The sequence below is a fragment of the Nerophis ophidion genome, linkage group LG17 (genome assembly GCF_033978795.1).
Source record: "Nerophis ophidion isolate RoL-2023_Sa linkage group LG17, RoL_Noph_v1.0, whole genome shotgun sequence".
In the NCBI taxonomy this organism is placed as follows: Eukaryota; Metazoa; Chordata; class Actinopteri; order Syngnathiformes; family Syngnathidae; genus Nerophis; species Nerophis ophidion.
In genome coordinates, this window is record NC_084627.1 from 44,275,835 (window position 1) to 44,301,860 (window position 26,026).

The following is a 26,026-nucleotide window of genomic DNA, read 5'->3' on the forward strand; positions in this document are numbered from 1 at the left end:
CATTCATCCTCCACTGTTACCATTTCTAATATAAAGTAGTGTAAAGTTCTTACTTGCATCTGTCAGTAAACTCGCCATGAAAGCACTAAAACATACCGGTGTAGTGAGTTTACATTATTCACCCATGGAACTTTTTTTTATCGGTCGGACATTTTTTCTTCCACTTCTTCCAATCCCGTCCTTGCATGCTACACGGCTACAACAAAGATGACGGGGTAAAGATGCTGTCGAAGGTAAACCACGTAAATAAGACCACCCACAATACAACGCATCTTGAAGCGACTGTCAGAAATCGGCTTGAAGATGATCTGTAAATCATCATCCATGCATTCGTCAAAAGTGGTAAAGGAATGGCTAAATCAGGCTAAAATGAAGGTTTTAGAAAAGCCTTCCCAAAGTACTGACTTAAACATGTCGACAATGCTGAAGAAACAAGTATATGTTAGAAAACCAACACTTTTAGGGACGGAGTGGCGCAGTGGGAGAGTGGCCGTGCGCTACCCGAGGGTCCCTGGTTCAATCCCCACCTAGTACCAACCTCGTCACGTCCATTGTGTCCTGAGCAAGACACTTCACCCTTGCTCCTGATGGGTGCTGGTTAGCGCCTTGCATGGCAGCTCCCTCCATCGGTGTGTGAACGTGTGTGTGAATGGGTAAATGTGAAGTGAAGTGAATTATATTTGTATAGCGCTTTTCTCTAGTGACTCAAAGCGCTTTACATAGTGAAACCCAATATCTAAGTTATATCTAAACCAGTGTGGGTGGCACTGGGAGCAGGTGGGTAAAGTGTCTTGCCCAAGGACACAACGGCAGTGACTAGGATGGCGGAAGCGGGAATCGAACCTGCAACCCTCAAGTTGCTGGCACGGCCACTTTACCAACCGAGCTACTCCGCCCCAAATGTGGAAGTAGTGTCAGAGCGCTTTGAGTACCTTGAAAGTAGAAAAGCGCTATACAAGTACAACCCATTTATCATTTATTTATTTAGCTGAACTGCACCAATTTTCTCAAGAGGAGTGGTCAAAAACTCAAGCAGAAGCTTGTGGATGGCTACCAAAAGCGCCTTATTGCAGTGAAACTTGCCAAAGGACATGTAAGCAAATACTAACATCACATTTTGGAAGTACATACATTCAAAAGTTGACATACACTTGTAAAGAACATAATGTCATGGCTGTCTTGAGTTTCCAGTAATTAGAAATGATTGAAAACTGACCACAGAACTTTCCTCCAGAAGGTCTTATCTTTGTCCATGTGATGTCAGATGAAACAAAAATGAAGCTTTTTGCCCACAATACCCAGCAATATGTTTGGAGGAGAAAAGGTGAGGCCTTTAATCCCAGGAACACCACACCTACCGACAAGCATGGTTGTGGTAGTATTACACTCTGGGCCTGTTTTGCTGCCAATGGAACTGGTGCTTTACAGAGAATAAATGGGACAATGAAACAGGAGGATTACCTCCAAATTCTTCAGGACAAGCTTGGGTCTTGGGCGCAATCGGGTGTTCCAACAGGACAATGACCCCCAAAACACGTCAACAGTGGTAAAGGAATGGCTAAATCAGGCTAAAGTCTTCAGTAATGCGGACGTTGTACCGATCCGTTGTGGTGAAGAAGGAGCTGAGCCGGAAGGCAAAGCTCTCAATTTACCGGTCGATCTACGTTCCCATCCTCACCTATGGTCATGAGCTTTGGGTCATGACCGAAAGGATAAGATCACGGGTACAAGCGGCCGAAATGAGTTTCCTCCGCCGTGTGGCGGGGCTCTCCCTTAGAGATAGGGTGAGAAGCTCTGCCATCCGGGAGGAACTCAAAGTAAAGCCGCTGCTCCTTCACATGGAGAGGAGCCAGATGAGGTGGTTCGGGCATCTGGTCAGGATGCCACCCGAACGCCTCCCTAGAGAGGTGTTTAGGGCACGTCCAACTGGTAGGAGGCCACGGGGAAGACCCAGGACACGTTGGGAAGACTATGTCTCCCGGCTGGCCTGGGAACGCCTCGGGATCCCCCGGGAAGAGCTAGACGAAGTGGCTGGGGAGAGGGAAGTCTGGGCTTCCCTGCTTAGGCTGCTGCTCCCGCGACCCGACCTCGGATAAGCGGAAGATGATGGATGGATGGATGGGCTAAAATTACGGTTTTCCAATGGCCTTCCCAAAGTCCTGACTTAAACATGTGGACAATGCTGAAGAAACAAGTCCAACACATTTAGCTGAACTGCACCAATTATTGCAGTGAAACTTGCCAAGGGACATGTAAGAAAATATCAACATAGCTGTATGTATACTTTTGACCCAGCAGTTTTCAATAGAGCAGTAATAAATCCATAAAAGAAGCAAACTTCATGACAGTTTTTTGTGACCAACAAATATGTGCTCCAATCACTCTATTAAAAAAAAAAAGAGTTGTAGAAATGATTGGAAAATCAAGACAGCCATGACATGATGTTCTTGACAAATGTATGTAAACTTTCGACCACGACTGTATCTCTGCTTTATGGGAGGCTATAACCCGTACTCTTTATTCAAATAGAATCATGTAGCTTGGTGACTGACATATTTGTTGCAGATGTCGGGGCTGAGCAGCTTATAATTCTGTCACTGGCACATTTGTTTGGTTACCTCATGTAAATCCCATCCCAGCTCCACCCTGAGCGAAGCTTTAATTAGCAGCAAATAACAGAATAACACTTGTGTGGCTGACATGGCCGGGCGAGGTTGTTTACTCTTTCACTAAAGTAGCCAAGTGTGCAGGGTGCCAAAATAAGAGCGTGCGGCCTGTGTCTCTTAATGCTTTCCATATAGTCAAGAAAAAACAGCACTTTACGTGTCTTTAAAGGCCTACTGAAATGAGATTTTCTTATTTAAACGGGGATAGCAGGTCTTTTTTATGTGTCATACTTGATCATTTCGCGATATTGCCATATTTTTGCTGAAAGGATTTAGTAGAGAACATCGACGATAAAGTTCGCAACTTTTGGTTGCTAATAAAAAAAGCCTTGCCTTTACCGGATGTGCACGTGACGTCACAAGTTGTAGGGCTCCTTACATCTGAACATTGTTTACAATCATGGCCACCAGCAGCTAGAGCTATTCGGACCGAGAAAGCGACGATTTCCCCATTAATTTGAGCGAGGATGAAAGATTTGTGGATGAGGAAAGTTAGAGTGAAGCACTAAAAAAAAAGGAGAAAAAAAAAGGCAGCAGTGGGAGCATTTCAGACGTAATTAAACACATTTACTTGGATAATTCTGGAATATCCCTTATCAGCTTATTGTGTTAATAGTATTTTTGTCACGATCCGCTACACGGATCGTTTATTGTTTTGCCTTTTGTGAATTGTGAAGTGAATTATATCTATATAGCGCTTTTTCTCAAGTACATTTATATAGCGCTTTTTCTCAGGGACGGCGTGGCGCAGTGGGAGAGTGGCCGTGCGCAACCCGAGGTTCCCTGGTTCAAATCCCCACCTAGTACCAACCTCGTCACGTCCGTTGTGTCCTGAGCAAGACACTTCACCCTTGCTCCTGATGGGTGATGGTTGGCGCCTTGCATGGCAGCTCCCTCCATCAGTGTGTGAATGTGTGTGTGAATGGGTAAATGTGGAAGTAGTGTCAAAGCGCTTTGAGTACCTTGAAGGTAGAAAAGCGCTATACAAGTACAACCCATTTATTTATTAAGTGACTCAAAGCGCTTTACATTGTGAAACCCAATATCTAAGTTACATTTAAACCAGTGTGGGTGGCACTGGGAGCAGGTGGGTAAAGTGTCTTGCCCAAAGACACAACGGGAGTAACTAGGATGGCACAAGCGGGAATCGAACCTGCAACCCTCAAGTTGCTGGCACAGCCGCTCTACCAACCGAGCTATGCCGCCCCTTTTGATATGTTTTGATCATGTTTGTTTCTGGACTCTGCCGATTCTAGTGTTTGAGCACTTCCTCGTTTGTATTGGTCACCATGGTAACTTGATTTGCTCCTCCTGCACGGGCTCCTGTCACACACCTGTTTGTGATTATGTTTTTGTATTTAAGCCCACCTGCTCCCCTTTGTTCGTTCTTGGTCCGTTGTTTGCTTCACGCAACAAGTCACGTTAGTATTCCGTTTTCCATTTGTACCAGTGTTCTTTTAATAATAATAATAATAATAATAATAATGGATTAGATTTATATCGCGCTTTTCTATTGTTAGATACTCAAAGCGCTCACAGAGAACTGGGAACCCATCATTCATTCACACCTGGTGGTGGTAAGCTACATCTGTAGCCACAGCTGCCCTGGGGTAGACCAACGGAAGCGTGGCCGCCAGTTTGCGCCTACGGCCCCTCCGACCACCACCAATCATTCATTCATCATTCATTCACCAGTGTGAGCAGCACCGGGGGCAAACGGTGAAGTGTCGTACCCAAGGACACAACGGCAGCGACTTTTGATGTCAACAGGTGGGAAGCGAACCTGCAACTCTCAGGTTTCTGGCACGGCCGCTCTACCCACTACGCCATGCCGCCCCTTTTGTTTTTTATATATTAAAATCAGGTCTTACCTGCAATCGTGCATCCAAGGGGTGACAACTTTGCGCATCAAGATGGGTCCGAAACGTGACAACTTTAGTGAGATTGTAAAGTCATACCTGAGAGTCGGATGGCTGCGGTGAACAATCGGTAAATATATTAAAAGTTCTTTAACCGCCACCGGTGCGGCAACAAATATGCGATACAGACATAAAGTGCCCCATTTACACACACATCACAGGAGAGAAAAGGAAGTCGGTAAAATAAGAGCAAATTGCCACAGCTAATTTACTATGGCATAAAAATGTAATTATTACACATAAGTTTTTTTTTTAACAACAAGGATATATTTGACTAAAAATAAAAAAGCAGAGGAGCCAAGATCACAGCTGCCGTTTTGAGCTGCAGGAGGAGGTCGCATAATCCACTCAAGTCTCCGGTAAGAGCCAATCCAATCCAATCCACTTTATTTATATAGCACATTTAAACAACAATAACGTTTCCAAAGTGCTGCACAGCCATGTTAAAAACAATTGTAAAAAAAAATAAAATAAAATAAATATATATATATATATATATATATATATATATATATATATATATATATATATATATATATTATGCTCCACCAATGACTGAATAAAAACAAAAAATAAATAAATATAAAACCAATAAAAACTATATAAAAACAAATATGATTAAAAACTATTTTAAAGGGTAAAATCAATTAAAACAGCAAAATAGAAATCAAATTGTATAAAAAACACAGAGGACAACAGAGGACAGAGGACCACTTAACTCACGCAGTGTGAAAAGCCAAAGAATAAAAGTGGGTCTTAAGACGAGACTTAAAACACTCCACTGTGGAAGGAGTTTGAACATGGAGCGGCAGAGTGTTCCAGAGCTTAGGGCCGACCACAGAGAAGGCCCTGTCTCCCCTGGTCTTAAGTCTGGTCTTGGGCACCACCAGCTGGAACTGGCTCTCGGACCTCAGAGCGTGCGCAGAATGTAAATTTAAATAAGTCCGGGCCGACTTAATATCACAATTTTCCCATCCAAAAACTTGCTGCTTGACGTAGAGAAACATGTTCGCTTGACCGCTCTGTGTTAAAACTTCACAACAAACAATTTGACGTCTCCATTATTAATTGAACAAATTGCAAAATATTCAGCAACACAGATGTCCAGAATACTGTGTAGTTATGCGATGAAAAGAGATGACTTTTAGCCGTGTGTGGTGCTGGGAGAACGTGTCCGCTCCAACCAATAACGTCATCATTCCGCGACGTTTTCAACAGGATACTTCGCGCGAAATTTAAAATTGCAAGTTAGTAAACTAAAGCGGCCGTATTGGCATGTGTTGCAATGTTAATATTTCATCATTGATATATAAACTATCAGATTGCGTAGTAGTGGCTTTCAGTAGGCTTTTAAGTGTCTTTACGCGTCTGTGTGTGGTCTGTGACATGTGCAGCTCCAGCCCGGATCCTCAGAGTCCCCAAGGAGAAGAGAGTGGAGTACGGCAGCCAAATATCTCTGGAGTGTAATGCCACAGGAAATCCCATCCCCACCGTCACCTGGTTGGAGAATGGAAACACCGTGAGTGTCCCGGAGGGGAATTTAGACCCATGTTTGAAAGTGTCTGCTGGTTTGGAGCAGATTTCAAAAATTTTGCACAACGGCTTTTTCCTTTTTTTAAAGGGGAACATTATCACCAGACCTATGTAAGCGTCAATATATACCTTGATGTTACAGAAAAAAGACCAGATATTTTTTTAACCGATTTCCGAACTCTAAATGGGTGAATTTTGGCGAATTAAACGCCTTTCTGTTCAGCCTTCTTGAACCGAAGACGTCAGTACGTGACGTTGCCTAGGTAAGAAAGCCGCCATTTTCATTTTCTCAAACACGTTACAAACACCGGGTCTCAGCTCTGTTAGTTTCCGTTTTTTCGACAATTTTTGGAACCTTGGACACATCATGTCTCGTCGGTGTGTTGTCGGAGGGTGTAACAACACTAACAGGGAGGGATTCAAGTTGCACCACTGGCCCGAAGATGCCGAAGTGGCAAGAAATATGCCGCCAGACCCCCATCGAATGTGCCGGAGTGTCCGCACATTTTCCCGGCGATGCTAAGACAGACATGGCACAGAGATGTATGGATAACCTGCAGATAAATTTGCAACGATGTTGATGTTGTTGATTTATGTGCTAATCAGACATATTTGGTCGCGGCGTGACCGCTAACTAATCTATACTAACAAGCTATTTAGGCTATAGCTGTATGTGCATTTGAAACTATATTACGTTTCCTTCCACCCACATTTAATGCGAAAAAAACACTTACCAATCGACGGATTTAAGTTGCTCCAGTGTCACAAGATGCGAAAGTCCTGATCGTTTGGTCCGCACATTTTACCGGCGATGCTAACGCAGCTATTCGGCCATGCTATGGCTATGAATAGCCTCAATAGCTATTCGCTATATAGCTTCAGTTTCTTCTACAATACTTTCATACTCCAACCATCCGTTTCAATACATGCGTAATCTGTTGAATCGCTTAAGCCGCTGAAATCCGAGTCTGAATCCGAGCTAATGTCGCTATATCTTGCTGTGGTATTCGCCATTGTTTGTTTACATTGGCAGCACTGTGTGACGTCACAGGAAAATGAACAGTGGCTTCGAGAGAGCGGAAATAAGGCACTTTAAAGCTTTTTTTTAGGGATATTCAGGGACTGGTAAAATTTTGAAAAAAATTTCAAAAAATACAACAAGCCACCGGGAACTGATTTTTATTGTTTTTAACCCTTTTTAAATTGTGATATGTTCCCCTTTAAATGTAATCCTAAATTTATGGTTTTGAACGTTAAACTTGTTAATGACGATTTTATTGTAAGTATTGGAACGAAGCTGGTTGTTGAGTGTTTCAGTGCACACGCCCTTTCTGCATGCTTTTAACTTTTCATACAAGTCTATATATCAAGTCATGGAACACCTACGATGAAGCACACGTGTGGTGGAGCACTCCTGACATACAAAACCCAAAAGGGAATACAATTATTTGCAAATCCTTTTCAAGTCGTTCAGAGCATCTGGAGACATAACTGCACGTAAGCGATGATACTACAGACCTTCGATTTCTTAGGCGGTAGTGCATCAAGAAGCGACATGAGTGTGTAAAGGATATCACCACATGGGCTCAGGAACACTTCGGAATCAGAAAACCACGGTCAGTAACTACAGTTGGTCGCTACATCTGTAAGTACAAGTTAAAACTCTGCTATTCTACTATCTACGGTGTCCTTTGAGACACTAGTGATTTAGGGCTATATAAATAAACATTGATTAATTGATTGATTGAACCTATATTCAATTGAATATACTGCAAAGGCAAGATATTTCATGTTCACACTAATTTTTGAAAAAAAAAAACATTAACTTAACTAAAAGTTGTCAGAGGGGCATTTTTTACCACTGTGTTACATGGCCTTTCCTTTTAACAACACTCAGTAAACTTGGGAACTGAGGAGACACATTTTTAAAGTTTTTCAGATGGAATTATTCCCCATTCTTGCTTGATGTACAGCTTAAGTTGTTCAACAGTCCGGGGTCTCCGTTGTGGTATTTTAGGCATCATATTGCACGACACATTTGCAATGGGAGACAGGTCTGGACTACAGGCAGGCCAGTTTAGTACCTGCACTCTTTTACTAAGAAGCCGCGCTGTTGTAACAAGTGGCTTGGCATCGTCTTGCTGAAATAAGCAGGGGCGTCCATGATAACGTTGCTTGGATGGCAAAAAATGTTGCTCTAAAACCTCTATGTACCTTTCAGCATTAATGGTGCCTTCACAGATGTGTAAGTTACCCATGCCTTGGCCACTAATACACCTCCATACCATCACACATGCTGGCTTTTCCACTTTGCGCTGATGGTTATTTACCTCGTTGGTCCAGAGGACACGATGTCCACAGTTTCCAAAAACAATGTGAAATGTGGACTCGTCAGACCACAGAACACTCTTAGACTTTGCATCAGTACATCTTGGATGAGCTCGGGCTCAGCGGAGCGTTTCTGGGTGTTGTTGATGAATGGCTGTGGCTTTGCATGGTAGAGTTTTAACTTGCACTTACAGATGTAGTGACCAACTGTAGTTACTGATAGTGGTTTTTTGAAGTGTTCCACAGCCCATGTGTTGATATCCTTTACACGCTTTTTGATGCAGTACCACCTGAGGGATTAATGATCCGTAATATCATTGCTTACGTGCAGTGATTCCTCTAGATTCTCTGAACCTTTTGATGACATTACTGACCGTTGATGATTAAATCCCTAAATTCCTTGAAATAGCTGGTTGAGAAATGTTGTTTTTAAAACTGTTGGACATTTTACGCACGCATTTGTTGACAAAGTGGTGACCTTCACTCCGTCATTGTTTGTGACTGACTGAGCATTTCATGGAAGCCGTTTTTAAACCCAATCATGGCACCCGCCTGTCCCGAATTAGCCCGTTCACCTGGGCGATGTTCCAAATAAGTCTTTGATGAGCATTCCTCAACTTTCTCACTCTTTTTTGCCACGTGTGCTAGCTTTTTTGAAACATGTTGCAGGCATCAAATTCCAAAATAGCTAATATTTGCAAAAAATAACCAAGTTTCTCAGTTCGAACGTTAAGTATCTTGTCTTTGCAGTCTATTCAGTTGAATATGAGTTGAAAAATATTTGCAAATAATTGTACTTTGTTTTTATTTACCATTTACACGTGACAAATGTACTGGTTTTGGGGTTTTTTTGTTCGATGCGACCCTTCCGGCGTCAGGGAGTGAGGTGCTGTCACACAGCAGCTGGCATCCATTACAGTCCCAGCAGAAGAGAGTGATAACAAAATCTAGCTTGCATTGCAATACAACATGCTGGTGAGCACATAACTGTTGTAGATTTATTCATACAAAATGACTACATCACAATAAATGAGTCAGACAGCTGGATGCTGAGATGATTTATGGACGAATCGGGTCGAGTTGCAGTGTGATTACAGTTTAACGTCACTGGGATGGTCCGTTCATAAATCATACACTGCTTTATGAACACATGCAAGGCAACAAGACATTTTGGATGGTGCTGTCAAACTATTACCCGTTTGAATTTGATTTATGACACGGTAGTTGTAGATTTATTTTGATAGATTTAGTTAAATATAAGTATTTTAATCTACAAAACCCAAAACCAATGAAGTTGGCACCTTGTGTAAATGGTAAATAAAAACATAATTAATGATTCGCAAATCCTTTCCTACCGATATTCAATTGAATAGACTGCAAAGACGAGATAGTTCATGTTCCAACTGAGAAACTATATATTTTTTTGGGCAAATAATCATTAACTTGGAATTTACTGCATGGGTTGTTCTCCTAGGATGCAGACGGGATCCCGGATGAAGCGTGCGAAAAGGATTTGATTTAATGTCCATAAATCATTCATCCATCCGTCCATCCATTTTCTACCGCTTATTCCCTTTCGGGGTCGCGGGGGGCGCTGGCGCCTATCTCAGCTACAATCGGGCAGAAGGCGGGGTACACCCTGGACAAGTCGCCACCTCATCGCAGGGCCAACAAAGATAGACAGACAACATTCACCCTCACATTCACACACTAGGGCCAATTTAGTGTTGCCAATCAACCTATCCCCAGGTGCATGTCTTTGGAAGTGGGAGGAAGCCGGAGTACCCGGAGGGAACCCACGCATTCACGGGGAGAACATGCAAACTCCACACAGAAAGATCCCGAGCCTGGATTTGAACCCAGGACTGCAGGACCTTCGTCTTGTGAGGCAGACGCACTAACCCCTCTGCCACCGTGAAGCCATAAATCATTCAATGAAATACAAACATACAGGAAACAAACAAAAGAGACGAGTGCTCTTAGCTCTTAACTTAGCACATAGAAGACCAGAAATCATCCAACGTAACTGTTACTGACAGCAAACGAGGAAGCCAGACCGTGCGTGGCGAGAAACGGGAATAAGTAGCTCTCTGATTAGTGCCCGGCAGCAGGTGAGCGTCCCGGACAGTAATCAGAGGCAGGTGAAACTAGTCAGCGCCCATGGAAACCAAAACACAAACCCAGGGGTGCTGAAACAGAACTGAGGTAGTCAAACTAACAGAACAAAATATGATCCAGGAAACAGACCATAACAGTACCCCCCCCTTAAGGACAGATTCCAGATGTCCCTTAGTAAAAAAAAACTGTGAGCAAGTTCAAAAGTCATAGGAGGGCGGAGGGAGGACTTCGTGGTGGGTCCCCGGGCCAAGTGTCTCCGGATCCACTGGAGACGAGTCAAGTGGTGGCGGCGAGTGGAACGCCGCTGCAGCAGGCGACCACGGAATGGCCATATCCGTGGCCGCCGGGAAGGTGGACGCGTGTGGCGCCAGAACCTCAGCAGCATGTGAGTTCTGGGCCCAAGTCCTGGGCGTCGCTGCTGTTGGAGCGAAAGGAGTCCATGAACTCGCCACTGAAGGAGTCGCGTGCGGGCGCCTGATGGCTGCTTGTGCTGCAGGCCAGCTGGAGGTCGCGGTGGCGACGACGCTGGAGATGACGTGTGAAGAATGTCTTTCTGTCAATGAAGATTTGCTTCAGCCTGCGACACATAGTCATTTTGATAGTAGGCTAATATAGCTAATATAGACACTTACATCATGTATTGCCTTCATTATAACACTTATTTAAGACGTTTAAAGTAATTTTGATAGTAGGCTGATATAGCTAATATAGACACTTACATCATGTGTTGTCTTCATTGTAATACTTAAATATGACTTTCAAAGTCATTTTGATAGTAGGCTAATATAGCTAATATAGACACTTACATCATGTGATGCCTTCATTATAACACTTATATAAGACTTTTAAAGTCATTTTGATAGTAGGCTAATATTGCTAATATAGACACCTACATTATGAGTTGTCTTCATTATAATACTTAAATATGACTTTTAAAGTCATTTTGATAGTAGGCTAATATAGCTAATATAGACACTTACGTCATGTGATGCCTTCATTATAACACTTATATAAGACTTTTAAAGTCATTTTGATAGTAGGCTAATATAACTAATATAGACACCTACATTATGAGTTGTCTTCATTATAATACTTAAATATGACTTTTAAAGTCATTTTGATAGTAGGCTAATATAGCTAATATAGACACTTAAATTATGTGTTGTCTTCATTATAACACTTATATAAGGCTTTTAAAGTCATTTTGATAGTAGGCTAATATACCTAATATAGACACTTACATCATGTGTTGTCTTCATTATAACACTTATATACGACTTTTAAAGTAATTTTGACAGTAGGCTATTAAAGCTAATGTAGACACTTACGTCATGTGTTGCCTTCATTATAACACTTATAAAAGATTTTTAAAGTCATTTTGAAAGTAGGCTAATATAGACACTTACATTATGAGTTGCCTTCATTATAACACTTATATAAAACTTTTAAAGTAATTTGATAGAAGGCTAATATAGACACTTACATTATGAGTTGCCTTCATCATAACACTTATATAAGACTTTTAAAGTCATTTTAAATGTACTGGGCTAATATAGCTAATGTAGACACTTAAGTTATGTGTTGTCTTCATTATAACACTTATATAAGGCTTTTAAAGTAATTTTGATAGTAGGCGTATATAGCTAATATAGACACTTACATCATGTGTTGTCTTCATTAGAACACTTATATAAGACTTTTAAAGTCATTTTAAATGTACTAGGCTAATATAGCTAATGTAGACACTTAAGTTAAGTGTTGTCTTCATTATAACACTTATATAAGGCTTTTAAAGTCATTTTGGTTTAAAGCAGAACCGGGCCAATTTAGGCCCGGGGGCCACATGCGGCCCGTTAAGCTTTTCAATCCGGTCCGCCGGACATTCTCAAATATTTTTTTTAGATCTTTAAGATGGAAAGTTTAGCTGCCATTATTATGTGTAGTGATGTTTTCTAATGGCCGTGCATCCCTACATTATACACCCCCGACGTATGGGGGGTTGGTGGTAGCGGTGGTGTATAATGCAGCCCGGAAGTTAGGGATGCATGGGATTCTGGGTATTTGTTCTGTTGTGTTTGTGTTGTGTTAGGGTGCGGAAGTTCTCCCGAAATGTTTGTCATTCTTGTTTGGTGTGGGTTCACAGTGTGGCGCATATTAGTAAGAGTGTAAATGGCCTACTGGGACGGCGTGCCGCAGTGGCAGAGTGGCCGTGCGCAACCCGACGGTCCCTGGTTCAATCCCCACCTAGTACCAACCTTGTCACGTCCGTTGTGTCCTGAGCAAGACACTTCACCCTTGCTCCTGATGGGTGCTGGTTAGCGCCTTGCATGGCAGCTCCCTCCATCAGTGTGTGAATGTGTGTGTGAATGGGTAAATGTGGAAGTAGTGTCACAGCGCTTTGAGTACCTTGAAGGTAGAAAAGCGCTATACAAGTACAACCCATTTATCATTCATCATTTATTTATTTTGATAGTAGGCTTATATAGCTAATATAGACACTTACATCATGTGTTGTCTTCATTACAACACTTATATAAGACTTTTAAAGTCATTTTAAATGTACTAGGCTAATATAGCTAATGTAGACACTTAAGTTATGTGTTGTCTTCATTATAACACTTATATAAGGCTTTTAAAGTCATTTTGATAGTAGGCTTATATAGCTAATATAGACACTTACATCATGTGTTGTCTTCATTATAACACGTAGATAAGGCTCTTAAAGTCATTTTGATAGTAGCCTTATATAGCTATTATAGATACTTACATCATGTGTTGTCTTCATTATAACACTTATTTTAGACTTTTCAAGTCATTTTGATAGTAGGTAATATAGAAACTTACGTCATGTGTTGCCTTCATTATAACACTTATATAAGACATTTAAAGTAATTTTGATAGTAGACTATTATAGCTAATATAGACACTTACGTCATGTGTTGCCTTCATCATAACACTTATATAAGGCTTTTAATTTTTTGTGATTCCAGACAGATTAGTTTTTTGTATTTTTGATCCAATATGGCTCCTTCAACGTTTTGTGTTGCCGACCCCTGGCCTCAATCCATCCATCCTAGAATGGATGGATGGATGGATGGCCCTAAATACTTGACAAGTTTTTGATTTAGTGACGGTCATTGGCTCCTATATCACCCACGAAACACATTTCAAGAGGCTTTGAGGAGCTCTAGTGAGTATGTAATTTAATGAAATTAGTCATTCTTTCCTTTTAACTTTTATATAAATCAAGCTTCGTTTCTTTTTAACATGTGACTCAAAAGTGTTCGGACGGGGAAGCCAACAGACGTACGTGTGGTACTGCGGGCAGACGTAGACATCGTAATGTCTGAGTTCTTAACAGGCACGGGTGCTTGTAAAAAAATGATTACATGCCTGTAATGATTGTAAATATGATGTGTGTGTGTGTAAGTGTGTGTGTGTGTGTGTGTGTGTGTGTAGTGATTAAAATGTTTCCTGGCAGTCTGTTGGTTTCATTCAAATCAACCAGGCTGCAAATAATTTAACAGACCGTGTGGAGAGACAATATATGAGATGTTTAGTACATAGGTATGGCACGACTACCACCCATTACCATGCTACCTGTTACACTCATGAACTTTGTCTTTTGTGTCATACTTGTAATGATAGAAAAATATTTTCCATGCCATCTTTACACCCAATTGAATAGAAGAAAAATGTTGATCCATGATCCATGTGCAAGAAAATGCAAGTTCTAACAAATCTTTCAGAGTATATATTCATTATTTTTAAATAATGCTGTCAACTGATGACTTTTTAACTAATAATTTTGAATTTAGATGAGTCATCATTAATCACAGGTTTTATTATAACTTGTTTACATACTTTAAATCAACTTCAAAAATTGACCCCGATATCTGTACAAAAATGCACTTTTATTGTTAAAAATTCATCCAGGAATGATATGACATTTTTAGAGACATTATATCAGAGTACATGTTTAGTACATGTTTATGACTCGACTACCACACATTACCATACTACCTGTTACACACATGCACTTTGTGTTTTGTCAGCATCATACTTGTAATGATAGAAAAATGTTTTCCATGCCCTCTTTACACCCAATTGAATAGTAGAAAAATGTTGATCCATGATCCATGTGCAAGAAAATGCAAGTTCCAAGAAATGTTTCATAGTATAGATACATTATTTAAACTATAACTTTTTTAAGTGCTACTTTTGAATTTAGATAAATCATCATTAATCACAGGTTACTGTTACTTGTTTACATATTTTATATCAACATAAAAAAGGACCCCAATATCCATACAAAAATGCACTTTTATTGTTTAAAATTCATACAGGAATGATATAACATTTTTAGAGACATTGTATTAGAGTACATGTTTAGTACATAGGTATGGCACAACTACCACACATTACCATACTACCTGACGGCGTGGCGCAGTGGGGAAGAGTGGCCGTGTGCAACCCGAGGGTCCCTGGTTCAAATCCCCACCTAGTACCAACCTTGTCACGTCCGTTGTGTCCCGAGCAAGACACTTCACCCTTGCTCCTGATGGGTGCTAGTTAGCGCCTTGCATGGCAGCTCCCTCCATCAGTGTGTGAATGTGTGTGTGAATGGGTAAATGTGGAAGTAGTGTCAAAGCGCTTTGAGTACCTTGAAGGTAGAAAAGCCCTATACAAGTACAGCCCATTTATCATTTATCATTTACCTGTTACACTCATGCACTTTGTGTTTTGTCAGCATCATACTTATAATGATAGAAAAATGTTTTCCATGCCATCTTTACACCCAATTGAAAAGTAGAAAAATGTTGATCCATGATCCACATGGAAGAAAATGCAAGTTCCAAGAAATGTTTCATAGTATATATTCATTATCTTTAAATAATACTGTCAAACTATTACTTTTTAATTACTACTTTTGAATTTAGATGAGTCACTGTTAATCACAGGGTATTATTAATTGTTTACATACTTTTTTAAATCAACTTAAAAAAATGACCCCAATATCCGTACAAAAATGCCCTTTTATTGTTAAAAATTCATCCAGGAATGATACAATATTTTTTAGAGACATTAAATTAGAGTACGTATTTGTACATGTTTAGTACATAGGTATGGCGCGACTACCACACATTAGCATACTACCTGTTACACTCATGTACTTTGTAAGGATAGAAAAATATTTTCCATGCCATTTTTACACCCAATTGATTAGAAGAAAAATGTTGATCCATGATCCATGTGCAAGAAAATGCAAGTTCCAAGAAAGGTTTCATAGTATATAGACATTATTTGAAATAATACTGTCAACTGATTACTTTTTAACTACTACTTTTGAATTTAGATGAGTCATCATTAATCAGAGGTTTTTATTATAACTTGTTTACATACTTTAAATCAACTTAAAAAAGGACCCCGATATCTGTACAAAAATGCACTTTTATTGTTAAAAATTCATCCAGGAATTATATAATATTTTTAGAGACGTTAAATTAGAGTACATGTTTCGTACATAGGTATGGCACGACTACCACACATTAACAAACTACCTGTTACACTCATGCCCTTTGTGTTTTGTCAGCATCATACTTGTAATGATAGAAAAATATTTTCCATGCCATCTTTACACCCAATTGAATAGAAGAAAAATGTTGATCCATGATCCATGTGCAAGAAAATGCAAGTTCCAAGAAAGGTTTCATAGTATATAGACATTATTTTTAAATAGCGCTGTCTACTGACTACTTTTTAACTACTACTTTTGAATTTAGATGAGTCATCAGTAATCACAGGGTATTATTAGTTGTTTACATTTTTAAATCAACTTAAAAAAATGTCCCCAATATCTGTACAAAAATGCACTTTTATTGTTAAAAATTCATCCAGGAATTATATAATATTTTTAGAGACGTTAAATTAGAGTACCTGTTAGTATGTTTAGTACATGTTTATGACTCAACTACCACACATTACCATACTACCTGTTACACACATGCACTTTGTGTTTTGTCAGTGTCATACTTGTAATGATAGAAAAATATTTTCCATGCCATCTTTACACCCGATTGAACAGAAGAAAAATGTTGATCCATGATCCACATGCAAGAAAATGCAAGTTCCAAGAAATGTTTCACAGTATAGATACATTATCTTTTAAATAACACTGACAAACTATAACTTTTTTAACTACTACTTTTGAATTTAGATGACTCGTCATTAATCACAGGTTACTATTACTTCTTTACATACTTTAAATCAACTTAAAAAAGGACCCCAATATCTGTGCTTGAATGAAATGTTATTGTTAAAAATTCATACCGGAAAGATACAATATTTTTAGAGACATTAAATTAGAGTACATGTTTATGGCGTGACTACCACACATTACCATACTACCTGTTACACTCATGCACTTTGTGTTTTGTCAGCATCATACTTGTAATGATAGAAACACATTTTCCATGCCATTTTTACACCCAATTAAATAGTAGAAAAATGTTGATCCATGATCCATGTGCAAGAAAATGCAAGTTCCAAGAAACCTTTCATAGTATATGTACATTAAAATGTAATTTCGCTTCCAAATGGAAGCTCGCTTTTGCTTAATGTGTCGTAGAACTCAATCGTTTATGACGGGATCAATTTTGGAAACTAGAACATTTACAGCAATTAAAAAAATAATTAAGCTACTGTGTTTTTCCCCATTGTAGATTTCAGGTGCATCGGTGGATGAGACTTTGGTGGGAGAAGTGATTGTGTCTGTTCTGAAGGTGACAGTCAGTAAACCGGCCCTTTACACCTGCTTGGCCTCCAACAGACACAGTGCGGGGGCCAACACTGTCAAAGCCACCGCCAGAGTCACCGTGGCAGGTAAGCCTTGGATTCTGTGCCCATACCAATATTTTGGTACCGGTACCAAAATGCATTGATACTTTTCTACATAAGGCAGGGGTGTCCAAACTTTTTCCACCGAGGGCCACACACTGAAAAATCAAAGCAAGCGGGGGCCAGTTTCATGTATTACTTTAAAAACCAATACAATATATGTATTAAAAATATATACATTTAGGTCTCCAATCAGTTAAGATCCCGGGGACCCCTAAGGGTTTTGGGCAAAAAAAAAATAAAAAGTGTCATTATTCGGTATTATTATTTGTATTATTATTCAAGTTTTAAATCTTTAGATCAACATTAGGAAAAAAAATGGAAAAAACACAAAATATGTAATGTTTTCACCCAATAACATTTTTTTACGTGGAATATTTGAGATTATATAATGATTGGAGCCTTATTTTTGGATTTTGATTCATTATTATTTTTTCAGCAGTGACACTTAAAAACAAATCACACTAAAATAATTGGGGATCCAAAAGTGTCCTACTCATTAAAGTGTTGAAAAATAAATAATATATTTTTTTACTCTTTACTTTTAGCACAATAATCTCGAGATCAACTTCAGAAATAACCGTCAATTTTAAGTTTTATTGTCGTTTATGTTTTTTGTTTGTTTGTTTCAGGCCTTTCTTTAAAAAAAAAAAAAACACAAAATATGCATCATTTTCCCCAAAAATATCTCAAAGTGGAATATTTAATGTGATGTAATTGAAGCCTTGAAAAGGTCAGTAATTCAAAAGGACATTGATTTTGATTCATTATTATTTTTTTAAAGACAAAAACAGCCTGCATGGCAGCTTTGTGTTATTAAAGCATTGCAACATTTTCTTGTTACATTTCACCTGTTTGCTGTTTTATACCGCTTTTTATGTTTTTAATTTTTTTCAATTGTATTTTTAAAATGTGCGTTGGGGCTGTTAAAAAATGACCCGCTGGCGGCACTTATGCCACACTTGACATATGGGGACCACAAAACATGTCGTTATTGGCTTTAATTTAACAACCAAATCTTAGGGTGCATGAAACATATGTTTATTATTGCAATATAGTCCTTAAATAAAATGTTGAACATACTAGACAACTTGTGTTTTAGTAGTAAGTAAACAAACAAAGACTCCTAATTAGTCTGCTGACGTATGCAGTAACATATTGTGTCATTTATACACCTATTATTTTGTACACATTATAAAGGACAAGCTGTAAAAATAGACTATTAATCCACTTGTTCATTTACTGTTAATATCTGCTTTTTTTCTGTTTTAATATGTTCTATCTACACTTCTGTTAAAATGTATTGACCACGTATTCTTCTCTTCTTTGATACTTTACATTAGTTTTGGATGATACCACACATTTGGGTATCGATCCGATACCAAGTAATTACAGGATCATACATTGGTCATATTTAAAGTCCTCATGTGCCCAGGGACATATTTCTTGAGTTGAAGAATATAGTATGGATTTTTTTTAAATATGCTAAAAAATATTTATCTAATCATAGTGGCATCGACTAGATACGCTCCTGTACTTGGTATCATTACAGTGGATGTCAGGTGTAGATCCACCCAAGGCGTTTGTTTACATTTTGACGCCGGTGAGCTATTGTATCCTCTTACGGTGCGTAGTGAAGCATGTTTAGCTATTCCTCATCCTCCAGTGATAATGGTACTTGTTAGCAAATTACTTTATTTGTCGCCATGGAGGCGAGGATTAGTGATTTAGAAGTAGCTAAAACATTGCTGACTAGCTGTCTTAAAGCACCTCTTCCTGAGGGTGTTTCAGTGTTATAACTTCACCTTTATTCTTACTTTTTACACCAAAATGCGTCCATTCTCCCTTTTCTGTCTACACACTGTGTCTGCTTATAGGTACTCGTGTGCGTGCACTGCCGAACATGCTCATCTGCTCGTACAACCAGCAATGTCACCACGTGACAACGACGCCCCGTCATGCCTTTTTAGAGGCGGTATAGTACTGAATATGATTCATTAGTATCGCGGTACTATAACAGTACTTAGTACCGGTATAGCGTACAACCCTAGTCCAGACAAATTGTTGGATTTGTCCGACAAGAGCATACAGTAACGACTTGTAACTCGACTCGTGTTAGCTTCCAGTCAAGGTTTGATGTGGTTTCAGCTGTTTTTTTTGTCCGTACCATTTGTTTCTGTCCAACTTCACCACCCTACACCCCACAGCCACCTCAAAGAAAACACACACTGACCACACACACACACACACACACACACACACACACACACACACACACACACACACACACACACACAGCGCCTGCTGCTTCAGTTCTTTCACAGCGAGCTATGAGATGGTTAGATGAGCACCATGTTTGACTTTTCATCCCAATCGAGACATAATAATGTCATTCCTCTGTTCTCCTTCTTCATCCCCCTTATCATGCTGCTGGTCCTCTTTCACCCGACATCTTCTGGACATTGCCACTTCCCCATAGAGTGGAGGTAAGTCAGATCTCTCACAGTCCACAGTGGCTAAATTTACACTGGCAACAGATCATGGGGATTACATTCATTATCGGGGGTTAAATACTTGACACGGAGACACATGTCCACATGGACAACGATATATTCAAATCCAATATGTTATGCTTAACATTTTAGTCGTAATATTGGTGAAGGTTTAGAACAACAAACTTTTTGGTAAAAAAAAAAAAAAAAAAATTAATATATATATATATATATATATATATATATATGCCACCCGAACGCCTCCCTAGGGAGGTGTTTAGGGCACGTCCAACCGGTAGGAGGCCACGGGGAAGACCCAGGACACGTTGGGAAGACTATGTCTCCCGGCTGGCTTGGGAACGCCTCGGGATCCCCCGGGAAGAGCTAGACGAAGTGGCTGGGGAGAGGGAAGTCTGGGTTTCCCTGCTTAGGCTGTTGCCCCCGCGACCCGACCTCGGACAAGCGGAAGATGATGGATGGATATATATATGTATATATATATATATAAATGGTAAAAGGGTTATACCTGTGTAGTGCTTTTCTACCTTCAAGGTACTCAAAACGCTTCGACACCATTTCCACATTGACCCATTCACACACACATTCACACACTGATGGAGGGAGCTGCCATGCAAGGCGCTAACCAGCACCCATCAGGAGCAAGGGTGAGGTATCTTGCTCAGGGACACTTGGATAGTGTCAAGGTTGGTAGAAGGTGGGAATTGAATCAGCAACCCTCAGCTATATATATATATATATATATATATATATATATATATATCCATCCATCCATCCATTTTCTACTGCTTATTCCTTTTTGGGGTTGCGGGGGGCGCTGGCGCCTATCTCAGCGACAATCAAGCGGAAGGCGGGGTACACCCTGGACAAGTCGCCACCTCATCGCAGGGCCAACACAGATAGACAGACAACACACTCACATTCACACACTAGGGCCAATTTAGTGTTGCCAATCAACCTATCCCCAGGTGCATGTCTTTGGAAGTGGGAGGAAGCCGGAGTACCCGGATGGAACCCACGCAGTCACGGGGAGAACATGCAAACTCCACACAGAAAGATCCCGAGCCTGGATTTGAACCCAGGACTGCAGGAACTTCGTATTGTGAGGCAGACGCACTAACCCACCGTGAAGCCGTATACATACATATATACATATATATATATATATATATATATATATATATATATATATATATATATATATATATATATATATATATATATATATATATATATAAATATATATGTATATATATAGATAATTTCAGTACAAAACTTCAATGCATTTTAACAGTACTTAAAGAATATACAGTATAAATGCAAGCAAACTTGCACTAACTCTCAATCAATCAATCAATCAATCAATCAATCAATCAATCAATCAATGTTTACTTATATAGCCCTAAATCACAAGTGTCTCAAAGGTTCTGCACAAGCCACAACGACTTTAACAACAACAACTATACTCTACAACAGGGGTCGGGAACCTTTTTGGCTGAGAGAGCCAAAAAGCCAAATATTTCAAAATATATTTCCGTAAGAGCCATATAATATTTTTTTTTAACACTGAACACAACTAAACGTGCATTCTTAAGTAAGACCAACATTTTTAGAGTATAATAGGTCTCTTATTCTTTGTAATAACATTGTTATTCTGAAGCTAACTGTGGAGGGGACGTGGCCTGCGGGCCTGCACGACAGGTGCGTAGACGGCCCACCTGGGCCTTGTTATCTAATCGCCTGTCGCTCTGTTATAAGCAGCAGCCAGGAGGAGAGATGGGGTTGGGGCTGGGAATATAATTGCTGGAAAGTAACTGAGAGACTTATTGAAGAATAAAACAATATTGTAACCCTGAAACAGGCTCTCATGTCGGTGCTTGGTGGTCTGAAGAACCCCCAGGAGGGCAAGCCCCACACTAGCCAATAATAAATAAATAACTTCTTACCATTAACGCAACTTCTTGAACAGGTGTGGTAGAAAACGGATGGATGGATTAAAAATGCATGAGAATGTTTTATATTTTGAACATTATTTTTAACACTGTGATTACAAGTGGAATTATTCATTACTTACCATGTTAAGCAACGTCAGCTCAGATTTATCCGAGAGCCAGATGCAGTCATCAAAAGAGCCACATCTGGCTCTAGAGCCATAGGTTCCCTACCCCTGCTCTACAATGTCAAATGCGTCCTAATGTTGCTGTTTTTCTTTGATTTTCTCTCATTTTGTCTTTTTCTTCTCTCTCTCATTGTGGTTCTCGTGGTTTAGTGGAGTGGTGCAAATACGAAGGCAGAGCACGTCACGCCCGTGCGACTGTTTTGGACTTTTGTATACTTTTTTTCCCAGTTTGTGGTATTTGCGTTCCTCTTATTATAATTCCTCTTTTGGTGCACAGGCATCCACACCTTGTGTCTGTATTTTAGCACTTGTCTTCTTAGCTCACCTTTTCCAATCCCGTTTAAATGATATTCTTATTATTATTATTATTATTGATGTATTTTTTATTTTGTCCTATGCAGCTACTTAGGCAAATCACATTGTTTATGTATTTGACTGCTAGGTGGCAACTCAACCCTCAGCTACTTGTTTTGTCCTTGTTGGGTCTTTTTAAATGTGAGGCCTAAATCTGGGACTATTGACTTGCTAGCCAAGTGTTTCAATGTAATATATTTCATTATCTTAATGCAATTTTCATATAGAGTCAATGCCATCCATCCATCCATCTTCTTCCGCCTATTTGAGGTCGGGTCACGGGGGCAGCAGCCAAAGCAGAGAAGCCCAGACTTCCCTCTCCCCAGCCACTTTGTCCAGCTCCTCCCGGGGGAGCTTGAAGCGTTCCCATAGTCTTCTCAACGTGTCCTGGGTCTTCTCCTACCGGTTGGACGTGCCCTAAACACCTCCCTAGGGAGGCGTTCGGCTGGCATCCTGACCAGATGCCCGAACCACATCATCTGGGTACTCTCGATGTGGAGGAGCAGCGGCTTTATTTTGAGTTCATCCCGGATGGCAGAGCTTCTCAACCTATCTCTAAGGGAGAGCCCCGCCACCCGGCGGAGGAAACACATTTGGGCCGCTTGTACCCGTGATCTTGACTTTTCGGTCATGACCCAAAGCTCACGACCATAGGTGAGGATGGGAACGTAGATCGACCGGTAAATTGAGAGCTTTGCCTTCCGGCTCAGCTCCTTCTTAACCACAACGGATCGATACAGCGTCCGCATTACTGAAGACGCCGCACCGATCCGCCTGTCGATCTTACGATCCACTTTTCCCCCACTCGTGAACAAGACTCCTAGGTACTTGAAATCCTCCTCCCCATGGACTAGAATCAATGCGTTATTTAAATTTCAACTTTTGTTTTTAATCAATCTAATAGTTAATGTTTACTTACACAGCCCTTAATCATGAGTGTCTCAAAGGGCTGCACAAGCCACAATGACACCCTCAGCTCAAATCCCACATCAGGGCAAGGAAAAACTCAACCCAATGGGATAACAATGAGAAACCTTGGAGGGGAATGCAGATGTGGGGACTCCACACCCTGGGGGAACGCTGCAATGGACGTCGAGTAGATCTAACATAATATTGAGAGAGTCCAGTTCATACTGGATCTAACATAATAGTGTGAGAGTCCAGTCCATAGTGGATCTAACATAATAGTGAGAGTCCAGTCCAAAGTGGATCTAACATAATAGTGTGAGAGTCCAGTCCATTGTGGATCTAACATAGTAGTGAGAGTCCAGTCCATAGTGGATCTAACATAATATTGTGAGAGTCCAATCCATACTGGATCTAAAATGATAGTGAGAGTCCAGTCCATAGTGGATCTAACATAATATTGTGAGAGTCCAATCCATACTGGATCTAAAATGATAGTGAGAGTCCAGTCCATAGTGGATCTAACATAATATTGTGAGAGTCCAATCCATACTGGATCTAAAATGATAGTGAGAGTCCAGTCCATAGTCGATCTAACATAATAGTGTGAGAGTCCAGTCCATAGTGGATCTAACGTAATAGTGTGAGAGTCCAGTCCATAGTGGATCTAACATAATATTGTGAGAGTCCAGTTCATAGTGGATCCAACATAATAGTGAGAGTCCAGTCCATAGTGGATCTAACATAATAGTGAGAGTCCAGTCCATAGTGGATCTAACATAATAGTGTGAGTCCAGTCCATAGTGAATCTAGCATAATAGTGAGAGTCCAGTCCATAGTGGATCTAACATAATATTGTGAGAGTCCAGTTCATAGTGGATCTAACATAATAGTGAGAGTCAGGTCCATTGTGGATCCAACATAATAGTGAGAGTCCAGTCCATGGTGGATCTAACATAATAGTGTGAGAGTCCAGTTCATAGTGGATCCAACATAATAGCGAGAGTCCAGTCCATAGTGAATCTAATATAATAGTGTGAGTCAAGTCCATAGTGAATCTAGCATAATAGTGAGAGTTCAGTCCATAGTGAATCTAGCATAATAGTGAGAGTCCAGTCCATAGTGGATCTAACATAATAGTGAGAGTCCAGTCCATAGTGGATCTAACATAATAGTGAGAGTCGAGTTCATAGTTGATCCAACATAATAGTGAGAGTCCAGTCCATAGTGGATCTAACTTAATAGTGTGAGAGTCCAGTCCATAGTGGATCTAACATAATAGTGTGAGAGTCCAGTCCATAGTGGATCTAACATAATAGTGAGAGTCCAGTCCATAGTGGATCTAATATAATAGTGTGAGAGTCCAGTCCATAGGGGATCTAACATAATAGTGAGAGTCCAGTCCATAGTGGATCTAACATAATAGTGTGAGAGTCCAGTCCATAGTGGATCTGGCATAATATTGTAAAAGTCCAGTCCATAGTGGATCTAACATAAGAGTCAGAGTCCAGTCCATACTGGATCTAACATAATAGTGTGAGAGTCCAGTCCATACTAGATCTAACATAATATTTTGGGAATCCAGTCCATAGTGGATCTAACATAATAGTGTGAGACTCCAGTCCATATTAGATCTAACATAATATTTTGAGAGTCCAGTCCATAGTGGATCTAACATAATAGTGTGAGAGTCCAGTCCATACTAGATCTAACAAAATATTGTGAGAGTCTAGTCCACAGTAGATCTAACATAATAGTGAGAGTCCAGTCCATAGTGGATCTAGTTATTAGCGTGAGAGTGCAGTCCATAGTGGATCTAACATAAGAGTCAGAGTCCAGTCCATACTGGATCTAACATAATAGTGTGAGAGTCCAGTCCATACTAGATCTAACATAATATTTTGGGAATCCAGTCCATAGTGGATCTAACATAATAGTGTGAGACTCCAGTCCATATTAGATCTAACATAATATTTTGAGAGTCCAGTCCATAGTGGATCTAACATAATAGTGTGAGAGTCCAGTCCATACTAGATCTAACAAAATATTGTGAGAGTCTAGTCCACAGTAGATCTAACATAATAGTGAGAGTCCAGTCCATAGTGGATCTAGTTATTAGCGTGAGAGTGCAGTCCATAGTGGATCTAACATAATAGTGTGAGAGTACAGTTCATAGTGGATCCAACATAATTGTGAGAGTCCAGTCCATGGTGGATCTATTTATTAGCGTGAGAGTCCAGTCCATAGTGAATCTAACATAATAGTGAGAGTCCAGTCCATAGTGGGACCAGCAGGAGACCATTCCGAGCGGAGACAGGTCAGCAGTGCAGAGATGCCCCCAACTGTACACCCCTCCTCCAAGAAGCAGAGACAGGCAGATCAGAAAAGAAACGGCAGATCAACTGGTCTAAAAAGGGGGTCCATTTAAAGGCTAGAGAATACAAATGAGTTTTAAGATGGGACTTAAATGCTTCTACTGAGGTAGCATCTCTAACTGTTCCAGAGTACTGGAGCCTCAATAGAAAACGCTCTATAGCCAGCATACTTTTTTGGGGGCTCTGGGAATCACTAATAAGCCAGAGTTCTGATGAGTTTTTACTCATTCTAGAGATTTCAGTTGCGAATCGGACTCCACTGTGAATTTACGTCCGTCACGGTGCCAGTCGATTGTGAACC

The 26,026-nt window shown here is 40.1% G+C and overlaps 1 protein-coding gene across 1 annotated transcript in view; it reads left to right on the plus strand.

The window, feature by feature from the left end:
- Window positions 1–26,026, plus strand: part of musk (muscle, skeletal, receptor tyrosine kinase) — an 86,282-nt gene that overhangs the window by 19,295 nt on the left and 40,961 nt on the right. Inside the window, exons 6-8 of the mRNA XM_061877014.1 lie at window positions 5,980–6,104; window positions 17,287–17,446; window positions 19,941–19,947. Of these exons, the coding sequence (XP_061732998.1) occupies window positions 5,980–6,104; window positions 17,287–17,446; window positions 19,941–19,947 (292 nt within the window). The remainder of the gene's footprint in view (window positions 1–5,979; window positions 6,105–17,286; window positions 17,447–19,940; window positions 19,948–26,026) is intronic.